The sequence below is a fragment of the Oryx dammah genome, unplaced genomic scaffold (genome assembly GCF_014754425.2).
Source record: "Oryx dammah isolate SB20612 unplaced genomic scaffold, SCBI_Odam_1.1 HiC_scaffold_23, whole genome shotgun sequence".
Lineage (NCBI taxonomy): Eukaryota > Metazoa > Chordata > Mammalia > Artiodactyla > Bovidae > Oryx > Oryx dammah.
The window spans coordinates 112,814,444-112,833,858 of record NW_024070207.1 but is presented as its reverse complement, the minus strand read 5'-3'; the positions used below and the strand labels follow the sequence as shown (position 1 = coordinate 112,833,858).

General features: G+C 42.6%; 1 protein-coding gene across 2 annotated transcripts in view; it reads right to left on the bottom strand.

Annotated features, from left to right (window-relative positions):
- The window catches only part of SMPX (small muscle protein X-linked), a 50,140-nt gene that overhangs the window by 14,754 nt on the left and 15,971 nt on the right, over positions 1-19,415 (bottom strand). For both annotated transcript variants that reach the window (XM_040266666.1, XM_040266667.1), the window contains exon 4: positions 12,097-12,239. In XM_040266666.1, coding sequence (XP_040122600.1) covers positions 12,111-12,239 — 129 coding nt within the window. In that variant the 3' untranslated portion in view covers positions 12,097-12,110. The remainder of the gene's footprint in view (positions 1-12,096; positions 12,240-19,415) is intronic.

The window sequence follows — 19,415 nt, the reverse complement described above, 5'->3', positions numbered from 1 at the left end:
TTCTACCCTGAGTGAAGCTGGAAGTCACGTAAGAGTGAACTGCAAATTCAACTCCTGCCCTGCCTGTCTCATGGAACTGTTGTGAGCCTCAGAAGAGAATAAACACAGTAGTAGGCTGGACTTTTTAAAATCAAGTGCAAGAACTTGTTAATATTATTACTGCAAGTAGCTTCCAGTTAAAAGATGGGATTTAAAACTTGCCATAAAACTCCAAATGAGCCTTTATTTCCTCATTGCCTGGTTCTTGATACCCCCTAAAGTAGCCATTTCATAGAGTCTCCAAACTGCCATGTTATGTGGCAGTTGTATTTAGTACTGACTGCCTACCTTCACTCTTGTTGCAAAGCAGAAATGATTCAGTTGTCAAATTTAGTATCATCAGAAAGAGGGAGAAAACGCCCCTGGAGAATACTAAGAGGAGGGGACTGGATGTGAATAGGGCATAAGCCAGGAGAGGATGTCCTAGAGAAGACACAGGGCCGCTTCTGGATGTTTAGATCAACATGGATCTTGTTTTAGTTTCTGCACCAGACTTCAATAGTATACAGTCTGTGTACAAAAGATTACTAAAAAGATGAGATGCCTCTGTTTTGGGCCATTAAGCTCATTCAAAATTCTCAGTAAAATGGTGTCTGAAATGCATTGTTTCCCTTTCCCTTGATAGTAAGAGAATGGCAGCTTGACTCTAAACATTTCTCAAACTGATTTTCTTCAGAGAAAGATCGGAAATGCAAACTGGACATATTTAGTAGTTAAAAGTGGCCGAGGAAGGTGTGGAAATCCCTTGAAGTCTCCAAAGATCAAATGAAAGTGCTCAAGTGAAATGTGTGTAATTTTACTAGCTTTGGAAACAGCAGCTGCTGCAGGTTTTGAAAAATGGGACTGCAGTGCCTCCTTCTGGAGAAAGATGGTACTTGCAGATTAGAGATCATCTCAGGAGGTCAGAGACACAAGTCCTCCCAGGGGCTTACAAGGGCCTCAGTGAGCTCAGATTAGTCACAATTACTGGGGTTTCTTTTTCAGTGAGCTTTTTCATATTCCCTAGTAAAATATGCAGAACTCCTCTTTAGAGAATATTTCATGTAAAAACCAACCAACTGACACTTGGCCTTGGAAGAAAGAGAGGGGGAGCAAAGGGCATGGGCAATTTGTGGGGACTAAAAAGGGAATGACGCTTTCTGGATGCTGATTTGTGCTGGGTGCCCCATCTGAGTCAACTCACTCTCTTTATATTTGCCTCTCATGATCGAGATAATCATTCCTATTTATAGACGTGGCTCGGAATGGTCAGGAACTTGCCCAAGGTCACAGACTTACTACGTGACACAGCGGGAAGTGAAGCGCAAATGTGTCCCACTCTATCCAGCACGTCCAGTGCTCAATGTCTTAAATTAAATTCCTTCTCATGGTAGCACACTATCATAATAATAGCTGCTACTGTGTACACACTATGTATGTAACTTGGTGTCTCTCAGCCTCGACACTCCTGAAGTTTCTTGTCGGGGGATGTTTGGTGACATCCCTGGTCCCCACCCACTAGATGGCAATGGTACCCACCCTGTGTTGTGACATCCAAAAAAGTCTCCAAACATTGCTCAGTGACCTTTAGGGTGGTGAGAAAACTTGCCCCCATGAGATAGGTATTACTCTCAGTTTTCAGAAAAAGAAACCGTGATGAGCCAAATCACAGACCAAGAGAATAGCAAAGCCAGGGCATGAACCTGTGCCTGCAGCACCTCTAAAGCATCTGCTCTTCAACCTTCTTTCAATAGAATATCTGTTTTCTAACATCCTGTCTGGAATCTCTGTCACTTGTATTCAAAGGCCACGACTTGTTTCTTTCTTCCTGCTGCAGCCATTATGTGCTAAAGTCCACTTTTACATTGTACCCAACTAGACTGGGAGTCCCTCAGGGGACATTGTCTTGCATCACCTACCATTAATGTCATAGTGCCTGGCATATAGTAGATGCCCAGATGTTCACTTACTAAAGGAGTGAATTCATTCCAGTCCTTTAATCCTTCCCTCCCATTCAAATCCAGCTCATGGTATTAACTTGCTTTATGAAGAAAAAGGTTAATTTGGCTAAAGTAAATTCCAGGTAGCACATATATAGATGATTCAGAAATGAAAATCAACTTCAATCTACTCTGAATAAATGGATGTTTGAACATGCAGAATTGAATAACCCTGTTTGGTAAGGTTTCAGGATCTGTTGCCTCCGGAACGGAAGGGCAGCCATGATTCCTATCATTTGTATCTAAAATCAGGGGTCAGGCAAAAGCAAGGCAGAAAAATGTATATTATGTGTTCAGGATTCAGTTGTGCCTCTGACACTTCAGGGCAGGTCTTCTGGGGTGGAAAGAAGTGCCATTGTCCTTTCTAGAGGCTTCCAGTGACTTCTGGGTGATAAGACAGGCTTGCTTTCTGCTGTTTTCCCAGCAGTCAAGACGAAATTGTTCTGAGCTGCCTTTGTGCCACCTGCCTGGTCAAAAGCGACTCCAATCTGTCTGCAGCTTAATAGAAATGTCCCTCGGTGAGAAGCCAATTGACTGCCCTGCCTGGGATTAAAGCAGCCACCACCTCGCCCTACACATAAAGCCCTAAACCGGAGGGTGTGGACTGATCAGTCCCCGGGCAGGGAGAGGTGGCGCGAAGTACAAGTTAAATGTGCCGGTCTCGTCGTGACTCCTTCTCCTTCTCAAATGCCACGATGTGTCGGGGGAGTTAAAGCGAGCAGCGTTGTCACGATGCAGCCAAGCCTGATGAGACAGCCCGGAATTCACTTCCCCAGTTTTCTGCGTGGGCTGCACACAGCGTGAGAAGGAATGAGAGAGAAAAGGCCTCATGGGTAGGAGACTGCCTCTTGATGACACACAGATGCCTGCCAAGCCCTCGCTCAGCCCAGGAGCAAAGGCGGGCTCTGCAGAGGCCTGGCCTTCCTCAGACCGGCCGCAGCTTTGTCAGCACCAGGCCAGGGCCACGGCCTCCCAGGCACGGCCCCTACTGCCCCTCTCCGTCCTCCTCCCCTCCTTCCTTCCTTTCCTTTCACCTCCTTGGCCTTTCTCTCATTCTTGCTCTAATCTTTAAAGACAGTAAGGAACCCTTCCTGTTTTCCATGACCCTTAAAGAGAGCAAATGATTCATGCTTCCAGGCAATATTCTGCCCATTCATCTGACCCCGGCTAGACTCCCTGATCCGTATTTAAATCCCCAAAGCTGGTATCCTCAGCGCCTGGTGCAGGCTTTATGCTCAATAAATGCTTGTTGACTGACTGAATTCATGCATGAATGGATGGATGAACAAGCAAACAAATGAATGAATAAATAAACCAACATGTCAAAGTTGTGATGTCACCTCTTTGTGTAGATGACAGTTTCTGCAGCCTTTTTAAGCCTTTGCTGGTTTTTCCTACAACCTAACACAGTGAAATATTGGCAAAACCCAGAAGACTATAACTAAAAGAACATTTTTAAAGAATGCAGTGGGTGCTAGTGATTAAAAGAACTGGCTATGGAGTGTGATATCTGACTTCTGTGACTTACAAGCGGTATGACTTTAGTCAAATTACACAAACTATCACAGCCTTCTTCCCCCGACATAAATGAAATGGGCATCACAGCATATAGTCTGTATAGTCAGCACAAGGAGTAAATGAAATAATGTATGTGAAGTACATACATCAGGCATATCACGAGTATATAATAAATGTAATGATGACAATAAAAATGATGACATGGATGTTAGTGCTGATCCATTAACATGGATGTTAATGCTTAATGCCTAACATTCATATTTTAAAAGACTTGATGAGCTGCTGAGATAACCTACTGCTTTCTGATACATCTGAGAGGAAAAAGTAACCTATCAAAAATGGTCATGTTTAAGGCCAAATACTGTAATTCAGGTATATGCCATGTATACCATAAATATGCTTAGTTTATCAATTAACAAAAGAATCATATTTAAGAGTGCTCGATTCCTAAGTCTCTGATTAATGTGAATTGATTATAAATATTGGGCCATTAATTACTATTCTCTTTTTATTAATGTTTTCATTTCTATAAAATGCATTGCATTGACTGCTTGGAAAAGAATGTTTGCAAGATGGTCCTAACGTCAGTCTTCGAAGTAGATCAATCAGGGTTACTTACACTCAGCGCAACTAACGTTTAAGATTGGCTAATACTTTGTTGGGGAGTGGGACTGTCCTGAGCATTGTGGGACATTGACCGACATCCCTGGCATGTCCCCACTAGATGACAGTGGCAGCCCATACCTCTCTGAAGTTGTGACCAGTCAGACTATCTCTAGATGCTGCCCTCTATCCTCAGAACCACTGGAGATAGAGCAATGAGTTCCATTGCACTGGGGGTAGGGCAAGTGCCAGTGGTAACTGTCCTTTAGCCCAAGGAAATCTACATGCCAGATTACAAGGGTCTACAAAATTGGGTCCTGAGTCACCTCTGCCTTCTAGCGAGCTGGCCAGAGCAGATGTGCCCTTCTCAGGGCTCAGATCTGCTTTCACCAGTTCCAAATCCCTCCTGAGAATCCACACATTAGGCCTTCCAGATCTCTGTTGTAATAGAAACCATCCAGGTAGCTTCTGTGTGTTTGCTGTAGAGAGCGTCTTAAAGCAACTGTCACCATCAGCTCAAAGACTCCTCACGTTCACCTTCAAGAGTACTTTACACCCACACAGGCTGTAACCAGGGCCTAGAACAAAAGCTTTACCAGGCAGGTTAACAAATGAATAAAACCTTGCAGTTCAGAACCATTGCAAACTCATCTTTATCCTAAGCAATTGGGGAACAGGAAAAAAAAAAAGAGCATCACAAATCAAAAGAAATGTGGCTCTACCAGAGAGTGAAAAATCTCAGCATAAAACCATTTCCTTCAAAGTGAATAGAGCATCTATAATTGGGTCAAAGCAGGGAACATTTCCAAATTGAGGACAAAAAATTTCCAGCAAACCACAGAGAAGACATTTAGAGAAGTTGTTAGGTTTGTTTTTGTTTTTAAGTTTCGTTCTATGTAAAACAATAAATCAGTCCTCTGTCTTCTGGCAGAGGGAAAAGGTTATGAAACCATGATTAAGTCAGACTATGAAAAATAAATCATCTTAATTCCAAAAGCTACAAGCAGCATAAAACATTTTTATGATAGAGAAAGACAGATACTATACAATCTCACTTATATGTAGAACCTAAAACATACACTCTCATAGAAAAATAGGTCAGACATGTTGTTACCAGAGGCAAAAGGTGGGAGGAATAATTAGAGGAAGGTGGCCAAAGGTACAAATTATCAGCTATCAGATAAATATTGGGCTGGCCAAAATTTTCATTCGGATTTTTCTGTAACATCCTATGAAAAAACCCAGACAACCCAATAAATACTAGAGATATAACGAACAACATGATGACAATAATGAACAGTTATTAAGAGAGTAAATTGTGAGGTCTCATCACAAGGAGAAAAAATGTTTTCTTGTCTTCTTTCTTTTCATTATATCTGTATGAGATAATGTGAGCTGAGCCTATTTCTATAGTCATTTTGCAATATATGTAAATCAAACCATCAAGCTGTATGCCTTAAACTTGGCCAGTGATGTATGTCAATTTTTTCTCAGTAAAACTGGAAAAACATCCTTATGAGAAAATGTGAAGTGGAAAAAGGGTCAAAACCATACATGTGCTATGAATGATGCTATTTGAGAAAAAAAAAATGAAGAAAAACTAGTTCCCATTTGTGTGTAATTACCCCATCCCAGTTGCTGTGCCTGGATATGCTTTTTAAAATACATCTTCCTAAAATCCTTCACGTCTCCCTAATCCTAAACCCTATGAGAAAGATACCATTTTCTGCTTTTTATGAAACCAGGAAATAGAGACACAGAGCTCAAAGTTCCAAAGGTAGAAGGTAGTTACCGCAAATCCCATATTGTTAGCAGCTTTAGTTATAGTGTATCTCCTACGTAAACCCAGGGGGAAAACTGGAAGGGAAGATATCAACATGAGTACTATGCTGAATGATAATTTTATAGGTTAGTACTTTTTATTTCCAAGCTTCTATTATGTTGTGACAGTGTTTATACAAATAGATTTTTTAAATGTATTACATTTTATCATTTGAAATGGCTGATATTTCCATTCAGACATCAGTTGAATCATCTGCCATTTATGTAGATATGGGGTAAGCTTACTCTAAGATGATAAAAGGCATGGTTCCCAAATATGGAGCTACTGGTATTGATTTGACTGGCTGGTCATTAATTTGAGATCTTTGTTCTCTTTTTAATATAGACATTTACAGCTATTACATGTAATAGCTCTGATGCGAAGAGCTGACTCATTTGAAAAGACCCTGATGTTGGGAAAGATTGAAGGCAAGAGGAGAAGGGGATGACAGAGGATGAGATGGTTAGATGGCATCACCGACTCAATGGACATGAGTGTGGGTAGGCTCCGGGAGTTGGTGATGGACAGGGAAGCCTGGTGTGCTGCAGTCCATGGGGTCACAAAGAGTCAGACACGACTGAGCGACTGAACTGATTTGAACAGCTATTAGTTTCCTCTAAACACTGCTTTTGCTGCATGCCACAGTTCAGTGTCTGTTATTTTCATTTTCAATTGTCTCAAAGTGTTTTCTAATTTCTCTTGTGATTTCTTCTTTGACTCATTGGTTATTTAAGAGTGTGTTGTTTAAGTTGTACACCTTGTGAATGTCCCAAATTTCCTTCTGTTATTGACTTCTAATTTCATTCCACTGTAGTCTGAGAACATATTTGCCATGATCTCAGTCCTTTCAAACTTATTAAGAGTTGTTTTACGGCCTAACATGAAACAAGTCTTGGACATTATGCCATCTGTGTGCCTAAAAAGAATATGTACTCCGATGTTGTTGAGGGGAATGTTCCACTAGTTAGCTTATAGCGTTACTCACATTTTCTGTTTCTGCTATAGACTGAATGTCTGTGTCCTCTTGCCCCAAATTCATATTTTGAAGCGTAATCCACTGTATGATATTAGGAGGTGGGGACTTTGGGAGGTGAAAAAGTCATGACGGTGGAGCCCTTATGAAGGAAACCACAGAAAGCTTCCTTGCACCTTCAGCTGTGTGAGAACGCAGGGAGATGGCCGTCTCTGAAACAGGAAGCAAGTTCTCACCAGATACCAAATCTGCTAGTGCCTTGATCTTGGACTTCCCACTCTCTAGAACTGTGAGAAATGAATTTCTGTTGTTTATAAAGCACCCAGTCTATGGCCTTCTTATATACCAGCCCAAACAAACGGCAACAATTTCCTTGTTGATCTTCTGTCTAGTTGTTCTATCCATTGTTGAAAGTGAAATACTGAAGTTGCCTGCTGTTATTGTTCAGTTGTCTATTTCTCCCTTCAATTCTGTTAGTTTTTGTTACACGTTGGGTCTGTTGTTAGGTACTAAACACACTTCATCAAGTGTCTGAGTACATCAATTTGCCCTTCTGCCAACACTCTCAGAATGAGCCTTTGAATCAGCAAGAATAACTGTGATATGTAATGCTTAACATTTAGGAGTAATGAACGCCTTATGTTCTCCTCGAGCAGAGATGGCATCTTTCCGGATGACTGGTTGGTGAATATGTCTTATCTGGACATAGATGTTCTTTGAAAAATAAATCCAAAGAACTCTTGAAAATTAGATGATTTTCGTCTGGATTTACATATTTTTCTCCCCCTTTGAGGAAAATGAGCCAATCTTGACATTTTTCCTAATTGTTTTCAGTTTCCCAGAGGAATAAAATTATAATCAATAAATTAAAGTCAAATTTCTGAGACCTTTACTGATTGTGGCCAACAATGTTACCTTCAGTCCTTGACAGAAAAGCTTTTAAGTAGTAATCTCCCAGAGAGTGCACGGACCTGGAAAGTCTGTAAGAACACATTTCTACAGACTTGCTGTGGTCAGGGCACCAGTAATGAGGCATGTGTGCTCAAGATGTATCCAGTGTGCCCCGGCCTTTGAAAAGCTATATCCTAGCATGATAAGAAGATTTAAAAAATGAAATGAATAGTTTGATAAGGATTGTGACACCATAAACAGGTGATGCCAGAGTTGCCACAAAGTGCTTGATGGAGAAGGCATGCCTCCCCAACAGGACGTGATAATGACTCTTTTCAAACTACAAACTAGAGAATCAAGGGTGGCTGGTTAATGTTGGGTACAGGATCGAGACGAACTTGACACCAGGGGGCTGCATATGGGTGTGCAGGAGTTACAGATCATTCCAATTCACTCTCACTCACTGCCCTACAGCAATGTTTCTTAAAGTATGGTCCAGTGCCCGCAGGGTGACTTTAAAAGACTCTGATTCCCAAATGCAAGTGCTTCCCTCAGTTCAGGCCAATTTCCCTGGTGGCTCAGACGGTAAAGAGTCTGCCTACAGTGTGGGAGGCCAGGCTTCAATCCCTGGGTCAGGAAGATGCCCTGGAGAAGGGCATGGCAACCCACTCCAATATTCTTGCCTGGAGAATCCCCTGGATGGAGGAGCCTGGCGGGCTACAGTCCATGGGGTCGCAAAGAGTTGGATATGACTGAGTGACTTCACTTTCTTTCTTTCTTTCCCTCAGTTCTTACAGGAAAATGGAGATTCATTTCATAGACTTTCTATATACATGGCCAAAAGCTAAGCGGGTTATTAAGAATCACTAAAATTTTGCATTTTTCTAAAACCCTGGTTTTGTCTGCTGTCATCAGATCTGGCTGTTGCACACCACATGGCCGTGCTGCAATGTCCAACACAGAGAGGAGAAGTTCCTGCCACTTCAGAAGGACAATTTCTTTCTAGTGCTTCACGGCTCCCAGGGCTTTCAATTACTGCTATCTTCGTGTTCATTAACATAATTGTAGAACTCTTCTTAGGGTTTATCTTTATTAATCATTCTTCTCCTAATTGCTACATTGCCACTACTTTGATACTTATTTTGTTCCTCTCTAATTCTTTGTTATCACTGATTTCTTTAATTGCTGGAAAAAGAGAAGAGATGATGTGGGTGGGCTGTAGGATCTTGTTTTGCTCTGCCCTGAAAGTCTAAGAAGTATTGCCCTAGAAGAACTCTTTGGTCTCAGCAGGCTGGTCCACTAATGATGCTCTGGACAACCCCTACACTCAGAAATTATCTCTGAGCCTCTGTTTAAATCATTCCATTCCTACCACCTCCTTGCAGTTGTCTCTGATGCCAAATCATTGTGAGTCTCCCCCTCTAGTGAGTCATAACCTTGCTTTATTCTACTGACTACTAGTCATAGGGGGTCATAAAGCCATGGGATATCTTGAATCACTGAGAGGCTATCAAATTCTTAAATTGTTACCTATCTTTTCAAGTATTTTGTATTTATGTTTCCATTAAGATAAAAGTATCCTTGAGAGCACTGACCAAGTTTGACATCTATTGATCTTGTAGAGCAGAATGAAGTGCCCACAGTACAGAAGCTAGTTACAGAGGTTCTTTACTGGGCTCCTGTGGTCTGATCTGAGGGTTGGGAGGGAGCAGAAGTGGACACAGAGTCTTTTGGACAACAGCCCTTAGCAATCCTCCAGGTTCCCAGACCCCTATTCGTGAAGTCTGGGGTGGCCTCTGCTTCAGCTACAGACAGACAGGCTGACAGTGGCTTTTGACATGGACGTGGGGTTGGAGATTACTGATCATGCAACAGATAAGTAGGTATGTGAGCATGAGAGGGCCCTTGGTTTTCAGGCATTGCTGCTGCTCCTTTCTCTTCATCTAACCCCCAGGCTTGCTTAAATCACCCTCTGGCCACCTTGAATAGCAGCCAGGAGACTCCTGAGAGGTACGGGAATGAATACCTGCCTTCCCCTGCCCCAGTGTGGGTTAGGGCTCCATTGGGCATTCTCCTGTCTTTCTTGGTCTTGAGTCAGTATGTGCTGTCCCTTTGTTGCCTGGTTCTGGTTTCTGAGGAGGTTTAGGCCCTAAGTCCTTTGCCATAAGCTGTGAATACTGATCTCTAAATGGCTAGCCACTGGCCTTCATGATTCTTATCCAAAGTGTTTTTTATTGATATTCATGAATAATTCTAGCCATGACACAAGACATGGAAAGAGTTTGAAATCTCACTTAAAAGAAGTGCTGATCTTAGCTAGAAGGAGGTGCTCCTCTGTCTTATGTCTAGAGTATTATAATTGTTGTACCCTAGACTTTGAATCTTGTGGTTTTCATAGCTTGGGTGTTGTTGTTTTAGTCACTCAGTCATGTCCAACTCTTTATGACCCCATGGACTGTAGCCCACCAGGCTCCTCTGTCCATGGGATTTCCCGGGCAAGACTACTAGTGTGGGTTGCCATTTCCTTCTCCAGGGGATCTTCCAGACCCAAGGAACAAACCCTATGTCCTGAAGTGGTAGGCAGATTCTTTAGCACTGAGCCACCTGGGAAGCCCTCCTAATTTGGTACTGTGAACTTACTCAGTTTTCAGACAATGACCTGTTCAATTAAATCACTGAACAAGGTGGGAGGGGTTCAGGATTGGGAACACGTGTACACTCGTGGCGGATTCATGTTGATGTGTGGCAAAACCAATACAATATTCTAAAGTAATTAGCCTCCAATTAAAATAAATCAATTTAAATTTTTAAAAAATCACTGAACAATAATAGACAGTGAGGGTAGGTGATGAAGGGGTGGCCCAAAGGGGAGGAAATCAAATCCAACCAGTGAGGAGCTAGATGATGGCTGGCCCAGGGTATTTACTGCTTATGATTCCAGCTAATCAGTCAATGTTAAGAAATCCTCTCCCTCCGTGACCATAAACCATGACCATGGAGGTCTCCAAATCCGACAGATTTGCAGAAGAAGCATTGATGTGTCAAAATCAAAACAGCTCACTACCTCTCCTACAAAAATAAAGATCACTCCTAGGCTCAAAACAGTGACTGTCTTCATCAGGAATTCAGATCAACCACCTGGACAATTTAAGTTTTTATATTCCTGTAGAATAAGGACAAATGGGCTTCTCTGAGTGATTTTGCATTATTAGAATTTGTTCAGGAGGGAAGAATCATTAAAGTCTTCTCTGAGATAATGAAGTAACAAAAAATATATTCTGGCTATTGTGGTACCATTTTGATATTTTATTGAGTTGCTATTGTTCTCTATTACCATAACCACAGATTCAAGTCTACAGAATCAATCTCACTGCTGAATAACACCACAGGATCCTCTCTGAACTAATTTTAAAACACATTCCTTTGAATCTTCAAAACTAAATTCTTCTGCAACTGGAACTGGGGTTAAATTTAGGTCAACAAGAATTTCATAAAAGCCAAAAACCCTTTAAAGTTTGCATTAAAAATTCATGTGTCTAACTGAACAGCCTTAGTTGGGTGATGATAATAAATATTACCAAAAGTTTGTTTCACTTCTGGGGGCTTTCTCACAAGAAACTTCTGTTGCCTCATCCCAGACATATTGGAATATTTCATCTGAGCTTGGCAACGCAAGCAGTACTGAGTAAAATGACACAGAGTCATCAGTTCATTTCATCCTGTCGTAATGAATACCGAGTGTGTATGGCTTCAGATCACTTCCTGCTGTCACTTTCTCCTCATCCAGCTTCCTGGACTCACTCTGCGGTCATAGAATCTACTGTGTTTTGTTCTGACTCCTTTATCCTTTCATATAACTATGCTGAAAACACTGGATACTGTTCTGTTCTTTTGACTTGAAACAGCTCCTCTCTCCACTATAAAGGAAGCTTATCAGCAGAAGTTACCTGTAAATGCCCTGGTAAGTCCGCATCAGTGTGATACACGTAGCACGGCCATCGTCCTGTGTGGGGCTGTCTCACTAAGAAAGTGACTAGGAAGGGGAAGGCAGCCCAACATCCTCAGTGGCTGTCTGACTGCTCTGGGAATAAGACAAGCCTCAACGCTTGGTTTACATACCAGAAAACCCTTGTGCCAGAAGCTCTGGTCTAACGTGAGAGTGCCAATACTTAGTAAACACTTCTGGAATTCCAGACTTCTTCTTTGGAAGGGTTTCATAAACCATTTTTATAGTGGTCTTTTTGAGATAAAGGAAACAGTTTTTCACTCACCTTTTTTCTTCCAACTACTGTTCAGCTTTGGGGACATACTTCAGTTCACTTTTAATGTTCTGGATCTCCGATAGGTTGACCGCTGGAAGTTTCTTAGCTCCTGGAATTGGCTTCTTCTCCTCGTCCGAAGTGGGAGGAGCACCCTAAAGAAAAAATAAAAAGAGAAAGATTTAGCTCACTGAAAAAGACATATGGTCTCTCTGGGTCATGGACATGAAGCTGAAAAAAATTAAAGCAAAAATAACATCAGTGTAATTCTAGCAGACTGACTTTTTCTTGTGCTGTTGTGATCCACTCAAAGTTTCAAGATCTCATGCAATTTATGGAGGAATAAAGCTGGAAGAAAAACACAAGTAATTTCCCCATGACTTAGAAAACACAAGAGTACTGTGTCTGATACAGTGTCTGATAACTCATAAAAATTAGCACTAGTGAAAAGGATTTATGTTTCCAAGAGAAGCATCTTACAAAACCAAATTTAATCTAGTGAGAAAGAAACCTTGCTGGGAAAAACTGAAGGCAGAAAGAGAAGAGGGTGACAGAGGATGAGATGGTTGGATGGCATCACCAATTCAATGTACATGAACTTGGGCAAACTCTGGGAGATGCTGAGGGACAGGGAAGCTGGATGTGCTGCAGTCCATGGGGTCGCAAAGAGTCAGACATGACTGAGCAACTGAACAACAACAAAGAATCCACCTGCCAATGCAGGAGACACAATAGACTCAGGTTCAATCGCTGGGTCAGGAAGATCCCCTGGAGTAGAAAATGGCAACCCACTCCAGTATTCTTGCCTGGAGAATCTCATGGATGGAGGAGCCTGGTGGGCTACAATCCATAGGGTCTCAAAGAGTCAGATACAACTGAGCCACTGAGCATGCAGGCGCACGTGTGCGCGCACACCCACCCCCCACCCCCCCACACACGCACACATCATAAGGGGGGGGGGGGGGGGGGGGGGTAGGCCGGAGACCGTTAGTACACAGCCACCTCTAACAATAACTCAGTCCAGGAGTTTTCTGTTTTTTCGTTTGGGGCATATTGGCTGCCAGCCTTTGTTCCAGTGATGTTTCTGGGGTACAGAAACAAACTGAAACTGATATAAGCAAAACCTCTTTAAATCTGGATGGGAGAGGATGCAGCAGCAGAGGAGGGCTCTCCTCTCCTACTTTGGAAAGCATTTCACATTTTCTGTTTTTCTGTTGTGGCTTTAGAGCTGGACCACATTCTATACTTGTTTTGGTGGCTCGTCCAACTATTGGTAGGGGCTTCCCTGATAGCTCAGTTAGTAAAGAATCCGCCAGCAATGCAGGAGACCCCGGTTCGATTTCTGGGTTGGGAAGAAACCCTGGAGAAGGGATAGGCTACCCACTCCAGTATTCTTGGGCTTCCCTTGTGGCTCAGCTGGTAAAGAATCCACCTGCAATGTGGGAGACCTGGGTTTGATTCCTGGGTTGGGAAGGTCCCCTGGAGAAGGGAAAGGCTACTCACTCCAGTATTCTGGCCTAGAGAATTCCATGGACTGTATAGTCCATGGGATCCCGAAGAGTCAGACATGACAGAGCGACTTTCACTTTCACCAGTTACTGGTACAGAAGGGAACAGTCACACTTGTGGATAGCTGTTTAGCTGATTAATCCTGAAAATGTCCCATAGTGACAAATCTATGCCTCTATGTACATATACCAAACACACAGATTAACAGGGGGTGTAAAACAGTAAGACCCATTGCTGTTTGTGGCTCCTGGGACCCCAACTAAGTAGTGCAGATGGTTGCTGGTTAGCTCCTTCCTCCTATTTGCTAGTGGTGAGGTGCCCAGTCTCCAGGGCCCTGGACTGGAGGTGTTGGAGGAACATTTGATCTCTGTGGCAGCCACAGGAGCACGCCTCTCGGATCAGTTTCCTGCAGGGAGGATAACTGAATGACAGCCCCAGCTGCTTTGCCCTGAGACCCGCCCATCACCATGCTGAGGTCACACTTCCCACGGCTGCTCGTGGCCAATGGCTGAGCGTCATAGGATCCGAAGGTGGGCTTGCTTCTGGGAGACCTGGGCCGCCTCTGGGAAGGACTCGAGAATTTTCCTGAGAACAGCACTGTTGTCTAGGTCACTCTCCGCCCCATGATCCTTCATCTGCATCACGGTCTCATGTTTCTCACGACCGTCTCATGTTTCCTGACAAGTGTTTTCCCAGTAAATACTTTGCCCGTCGAATCTCCTCTTTGGGTCTGCTTCTTGAAGGCCCAGACTAACATAGGCTCTCCGTGAGACTGGCAGAGCTCCACCTGCTGGGCCAGCAACTGAGTGAACCGGTTCAGTTATGGGAAAAATAATAAGAAAGCGCACGCTTGTCTCAGGTTCAAGCCCTGTGCCGTAGGTGTGCCAGCCAGTCCTGTAACTCGGGTAGTAAAGCCCATGCTGTGCTTTAGCCCCCATCGAGCTCCTACATCTAGTTCTCGAATTGTCTGAACCCTAAAGGGAAAGGGAAGAAAGCTTCCCAGACTTCTGGTGCATGTACAGAAATGCTTTTAAATTGTTTGTTTAAAGGGCTGAGTAGAAACATAAGATAGTAAGGTGCTTGTATTCTCCTAGAGGCTAGTGGTTTTTCCTCTTGTCATTTTCTTAGATTCTGGCACAGTGCTAATGAAACAGCTAACATGTCACCCACACGAAATGATAGTCATGCAATGTCAACTCTACCTTTGTAAATACCCGCAGAGTGTTGTTTGCCTGAGTCATTGTACAGAGCCATAGGCTCAGCTTCTTTGCATCCTTTGTGCACATTCATCATTTATAAATGCAGATTTAGAAGCAGTAGATAAACCTGTTAAAGCTCCACCTGGAGGACAAGGTATTCCGAAACCTTCTTCATTAGGCTTTTGAAAAGAAATTTTTAACAAGGCTGTAAGGTGTTCTTTTTAGAAAATATATGAGTAGTGGTGAGATGAAAAATGTTTTCTCACTTATAAACATTCCCATAGTTGTTAGGTGGATAGAGCTTAATACAGAAGCATGAAGGAGAAAAATATTTTTAATTCCTTCTGTTAAGTTCCTAGATGAGTCACAGTCGCTTTCTAATTTCAAAATGTGCTATATTACCACAATTAACACCTAAAGCCCATGTGTGCAGTTATGTGTCTGTGTGCAAAGATTTACTGTGTGAACATACACGGTTAAAGGATGAAAATATTGGACATTAGGCATTTTCCTGGAAATTTATTAAAACCTCAGTGCACTGTGATTTTTATTTATCAAAATAAAACTTTTAGATCTTGATTTGGTAGGGTCACAAATAATGGAAAGTTATAAGTGGAGATATTTAAGTAGGTTTTAAGACATTGACTCAGGAAGGGGTTAGTGGTGGTACATACTCTTAGTTGAATCTTCTCTCATCTTTTAAAAAATAATGTGAATCAGATTCCATTTTTTTCTATGAATTTGTTATCATAAGAATTATAATACATTAAGGCATGAACAGGCAGGGTCCAGATGGTGCCATTTGGCTGAGCATGCTTTCTTTTCTTTTGTAAGTAGATATTTGAATTGAGAAAGAACATGGAAGACATTCTTTGGTTTTAGATAAAACTTGAGAGACAGCTTATCAACCCCCATGCCAGTCCCAATTTCAGGAATGGCTATTGTCAAACAGAAATGTCCCTTTTGGGGGTGACAGAGTATTTGTAAAATCAAGCAAAATGATGAACCATTTCCCAGCTATCTCACCTTCCTCTTCCTCTTTACTGCCAGGTGCCCTGAGTTTCCCCCTAAATTCTCTTCTGTACAACAGTACAGCCTGATGTGCTGTTTATGCTCAACCACTGAAGACTGAATAATAACAGCAAGCACACTGCTAACACATTCAATCCTCACAGCAATCTTCAATCCACAACCATTGTTATCCCTGCTCTGCAGTTGAGGAAACTGAGGCACAAGACTGGGGGGAGGGGTAAGAAACTTGCCCATGGCCTCACAGCTAGGAAGTAGTGAGACCAGAATTCAGCAGTGTGTTTGCATTGTGTAAAGGGACCAGGCAGAGGGGGAAATAATGAACAGAAAATCCCAATGTGCTATTTTGTGGCTTGATAATGATGGAATTTGAGTCAAAAGTAAGATTTGGGAGACAGAGTACGGGCTTGTCAGTATCCTTCAAATCACTTTAATCAAGCAGCTGCATTGTCTTAGGCAAAAGACCAGCCCAGCTTCTTAAGATCTGGTTGTAAGGCTTCTGTGTCGGGCACACGCCAAGTTCTGGCTGGGCCAAGCAGATGGAGAGCGTGCTCCAGCTCTGCAAGCAGAGCAAGGGCTCACAGAGACCGTAGGTGGGTGGGAGGCCATCCTGGCTTCCTGCTAGGGTCCCTCCTCTTCTTCACATCTGAGGTGGTGGCAGGATTGAGATGGGGGAGTTCCTGGCTGTGACAAGAGGTGGCCTGTTCTGTTCAGGGATAGTATATTATGTCCTCGACTTTAGACAGTAGTTATCTTAATGCAAAGCTAGGCAGTGAATCCCAAATCTAAGAAAGTGAGCAATTCCAAGGAATACCAGACCACCTAACCTGCCTCTTGAGAAATCTGTATTCAGGCCAGGAAGCAACAGTTAGAACTGGACATGGAACAACAGACTGGTTCCAAATAGGAAAAGGAGTACGTCAAGGCTGTATATTGTTACCCTACTTATTTAACTTATATGCAGAGTACATCATGAGAAATGCTGGACCGGAAGAAACACAAGCTGGAATCAAGAGTGCCAGGAGAAATATCAATAATCTCAGATATGCATATAACACCACCCTTAGGGCAGAAAGTGAAGAGGAGCTAAAAAGCCTCTTGATGAAAGTAAAAGAGGAGAGTGAAAAAGTTGGCTTAAACCTCAACATTCAGAAAACGAAGATCATGGCAGCCGGTCCCATCACTTCATGGCAAATAGATGGAGAAACAGTGGAAACAGTGTCAGACTTATTTTTGGTGTCTCCAAAATCACTGCAGATGGTGATTGCAGCCATGAAATTAAAAGACACTTACTCCTTGGAAGAAAAGTTATGACCAACCTAGATAGTATATTCAAAAGCAGAGACATTACTTTGCTGACTAAGGTCCGTCTAGTCAAGGCTATGGTTTTTCCTGTGGTCATGTATGGATGTGAGAGTTGGACTGTGAAGAAAGCTGAGCGCCGAAGAATTGATGCTTTTGAACTGTGGTGTTGGAGAAGACTCTTGAGAGCCCCTTGGACTGCAAGGAGATCCAACCAGTCCATTCTGAAGCAGATCAGCCCTGGGATTTCTTTGGAAGGAATGATACTAAAGCTGAAACGCTAGTACTTTGGCCACCTCATGTGATGAGTTGACTCATTGGAAAAGACTCTGATGCTGGGAGGGATTGGGGGCAGGAGGGAAAGGGGACGACCGAGGATGAGATGGCTGGATGGCATCACGGACTCGATGGACGTGAGTCTGAGTGAACTCCGGGAGTTGGTGATGGACAGGGAGGCCTGGCATGCTGCGATTCATGGGGTCGCAAAGAGTCGGACACGACTGAGCGACTGAACTGAACTGAACTGAACTGAACTGAACTGAACTGAAACCGGATAGTAATAGAAAAGCAGGGCTGTACAGGTTAGTTGAATTCAGATTCCATTATCCCATTCAAACTATGTGACAAGAGGTGGCTCAGGCCTTGCAGCCGAGCCATGCACCTAACTGTTCGCCTGCAATACTGTTTTCATGAGAACCTTACTCCAATGTTCAGCTCAGATACGGCCCCTCCAGAAGATCCCACGAGCTCTTACAATAAGGGATACCACCCTTCACCAGCCTTTGGATCCATGAGCCCCATGAAAAAGATGTAGCTCAACTCAGGAAACATTCCTGGGGTCTCTGGATCTCTGTGAATACCTTGCTCCCTCTATCCCACAAAGCATGTTGGCTGGGCATTTGTTTATGTGGTTGGTCATGAAATAGGTTTTCACAACCCAGGCTGTTATCAGGGTTTAGCCATTTTGGAATGTGCTGGAACCATCAAACTAGAAACAAGGCAAGAGTAAAAGCAGATTTCCTAACTGGGACCTTGTGTGGAGAGAGTACCAGCTATAAAGAAGTGAGGGCCATGTCTACCACAGAGGAAGATGAGGGGCAAGCCTCCAAAACAACCATCATATCAGTCAGTTTAGTGAGAAAAGAGAGTCAAGCTACCTTGCAACTGTTTGCCAGACACAGTGACAGACACAGCTTAGGAGGAAGCACAGGAAGAAAACAGAATTAATAAAGAAATTAAGAAAAACAGATGAATGGAGATGTGGGAAGAATGCTTTTCTGCCCTCCCTTCCACCTCCCTGGGCTATTTTCTTACAACATGCAAAATAATAGGCCCAGGAGTCCTTCATAAAAATTGGATAATTCAGTCAGTCAGTGAGCAGTCATTTATTGAATACCTGCTAGGTTATGCCATGTCCATTATATCACTGACTCTTTCCTCACAGAGACCGCTGGAGAAATGGGAGGGATCGTATTTTGCAAACAGAGGTTCAAAAGGAGAGTTCATGATCATGAGCTAACTGGTGGCCAGATTAGCAGCAGCAGAACTTGAAATTATCTACCGTTAAATCAGAGTGGGGCTGGATCTTTTCAGCTTTTATGTTCAAAATGTTACTCATCAAGGGTGACTAAAATTCCAGAACTTGGTGATGTCACTCAAAGATTCTATCTCCTTTCAAAAATTATCTTTCTCTTTATAGGGGGCTGGAACCACTAACTTAGGACCACATCAGTAATTATTTATGAGAAAGAAAAAGGTTAGATGCAGGACAACCAAAGTTTTATTAGGAAATTTTGAAATGCTGATTTTTTTGGACCAAATACCAAAAAGGTCACCTACAAAGTTTAAAGAAATCTTTTCACCTTTTAAAAAACAAAATAGTTTGCAGTGCCCTGTGACTTTATTTTTTGCTCCAAGACCTTAAACTTTTTTTCAGACTCGGACTTTCCAAGTTTCATCAGTAAATTCACAATTGAGGAAAAATATAAACATTTGGATAGGGAACTATTCTCTTTTTTTTGTACCCATGATGAATTTTAGCTCCCATTTTAGAAGACTGGGTATTTGAATTTGGAGGAAAGGTAAAGAATTAGAGGGAGGGGGAAAATCCAGAAACTGATGGACTCCCTTGCAAGTTTCTCTTTTCAAAGGAAATATCCAGGGATTGGGGCTTTCTGTTTGAATCTGCAAGTAATTTAATGTGCTTATTACCTGCATTCCCACCGGGGTTCATTGCTCATCAGAAGCTGTACTAAGTGTATCCTGCTCGATTCAATAAAAGCTCTGGAGTGA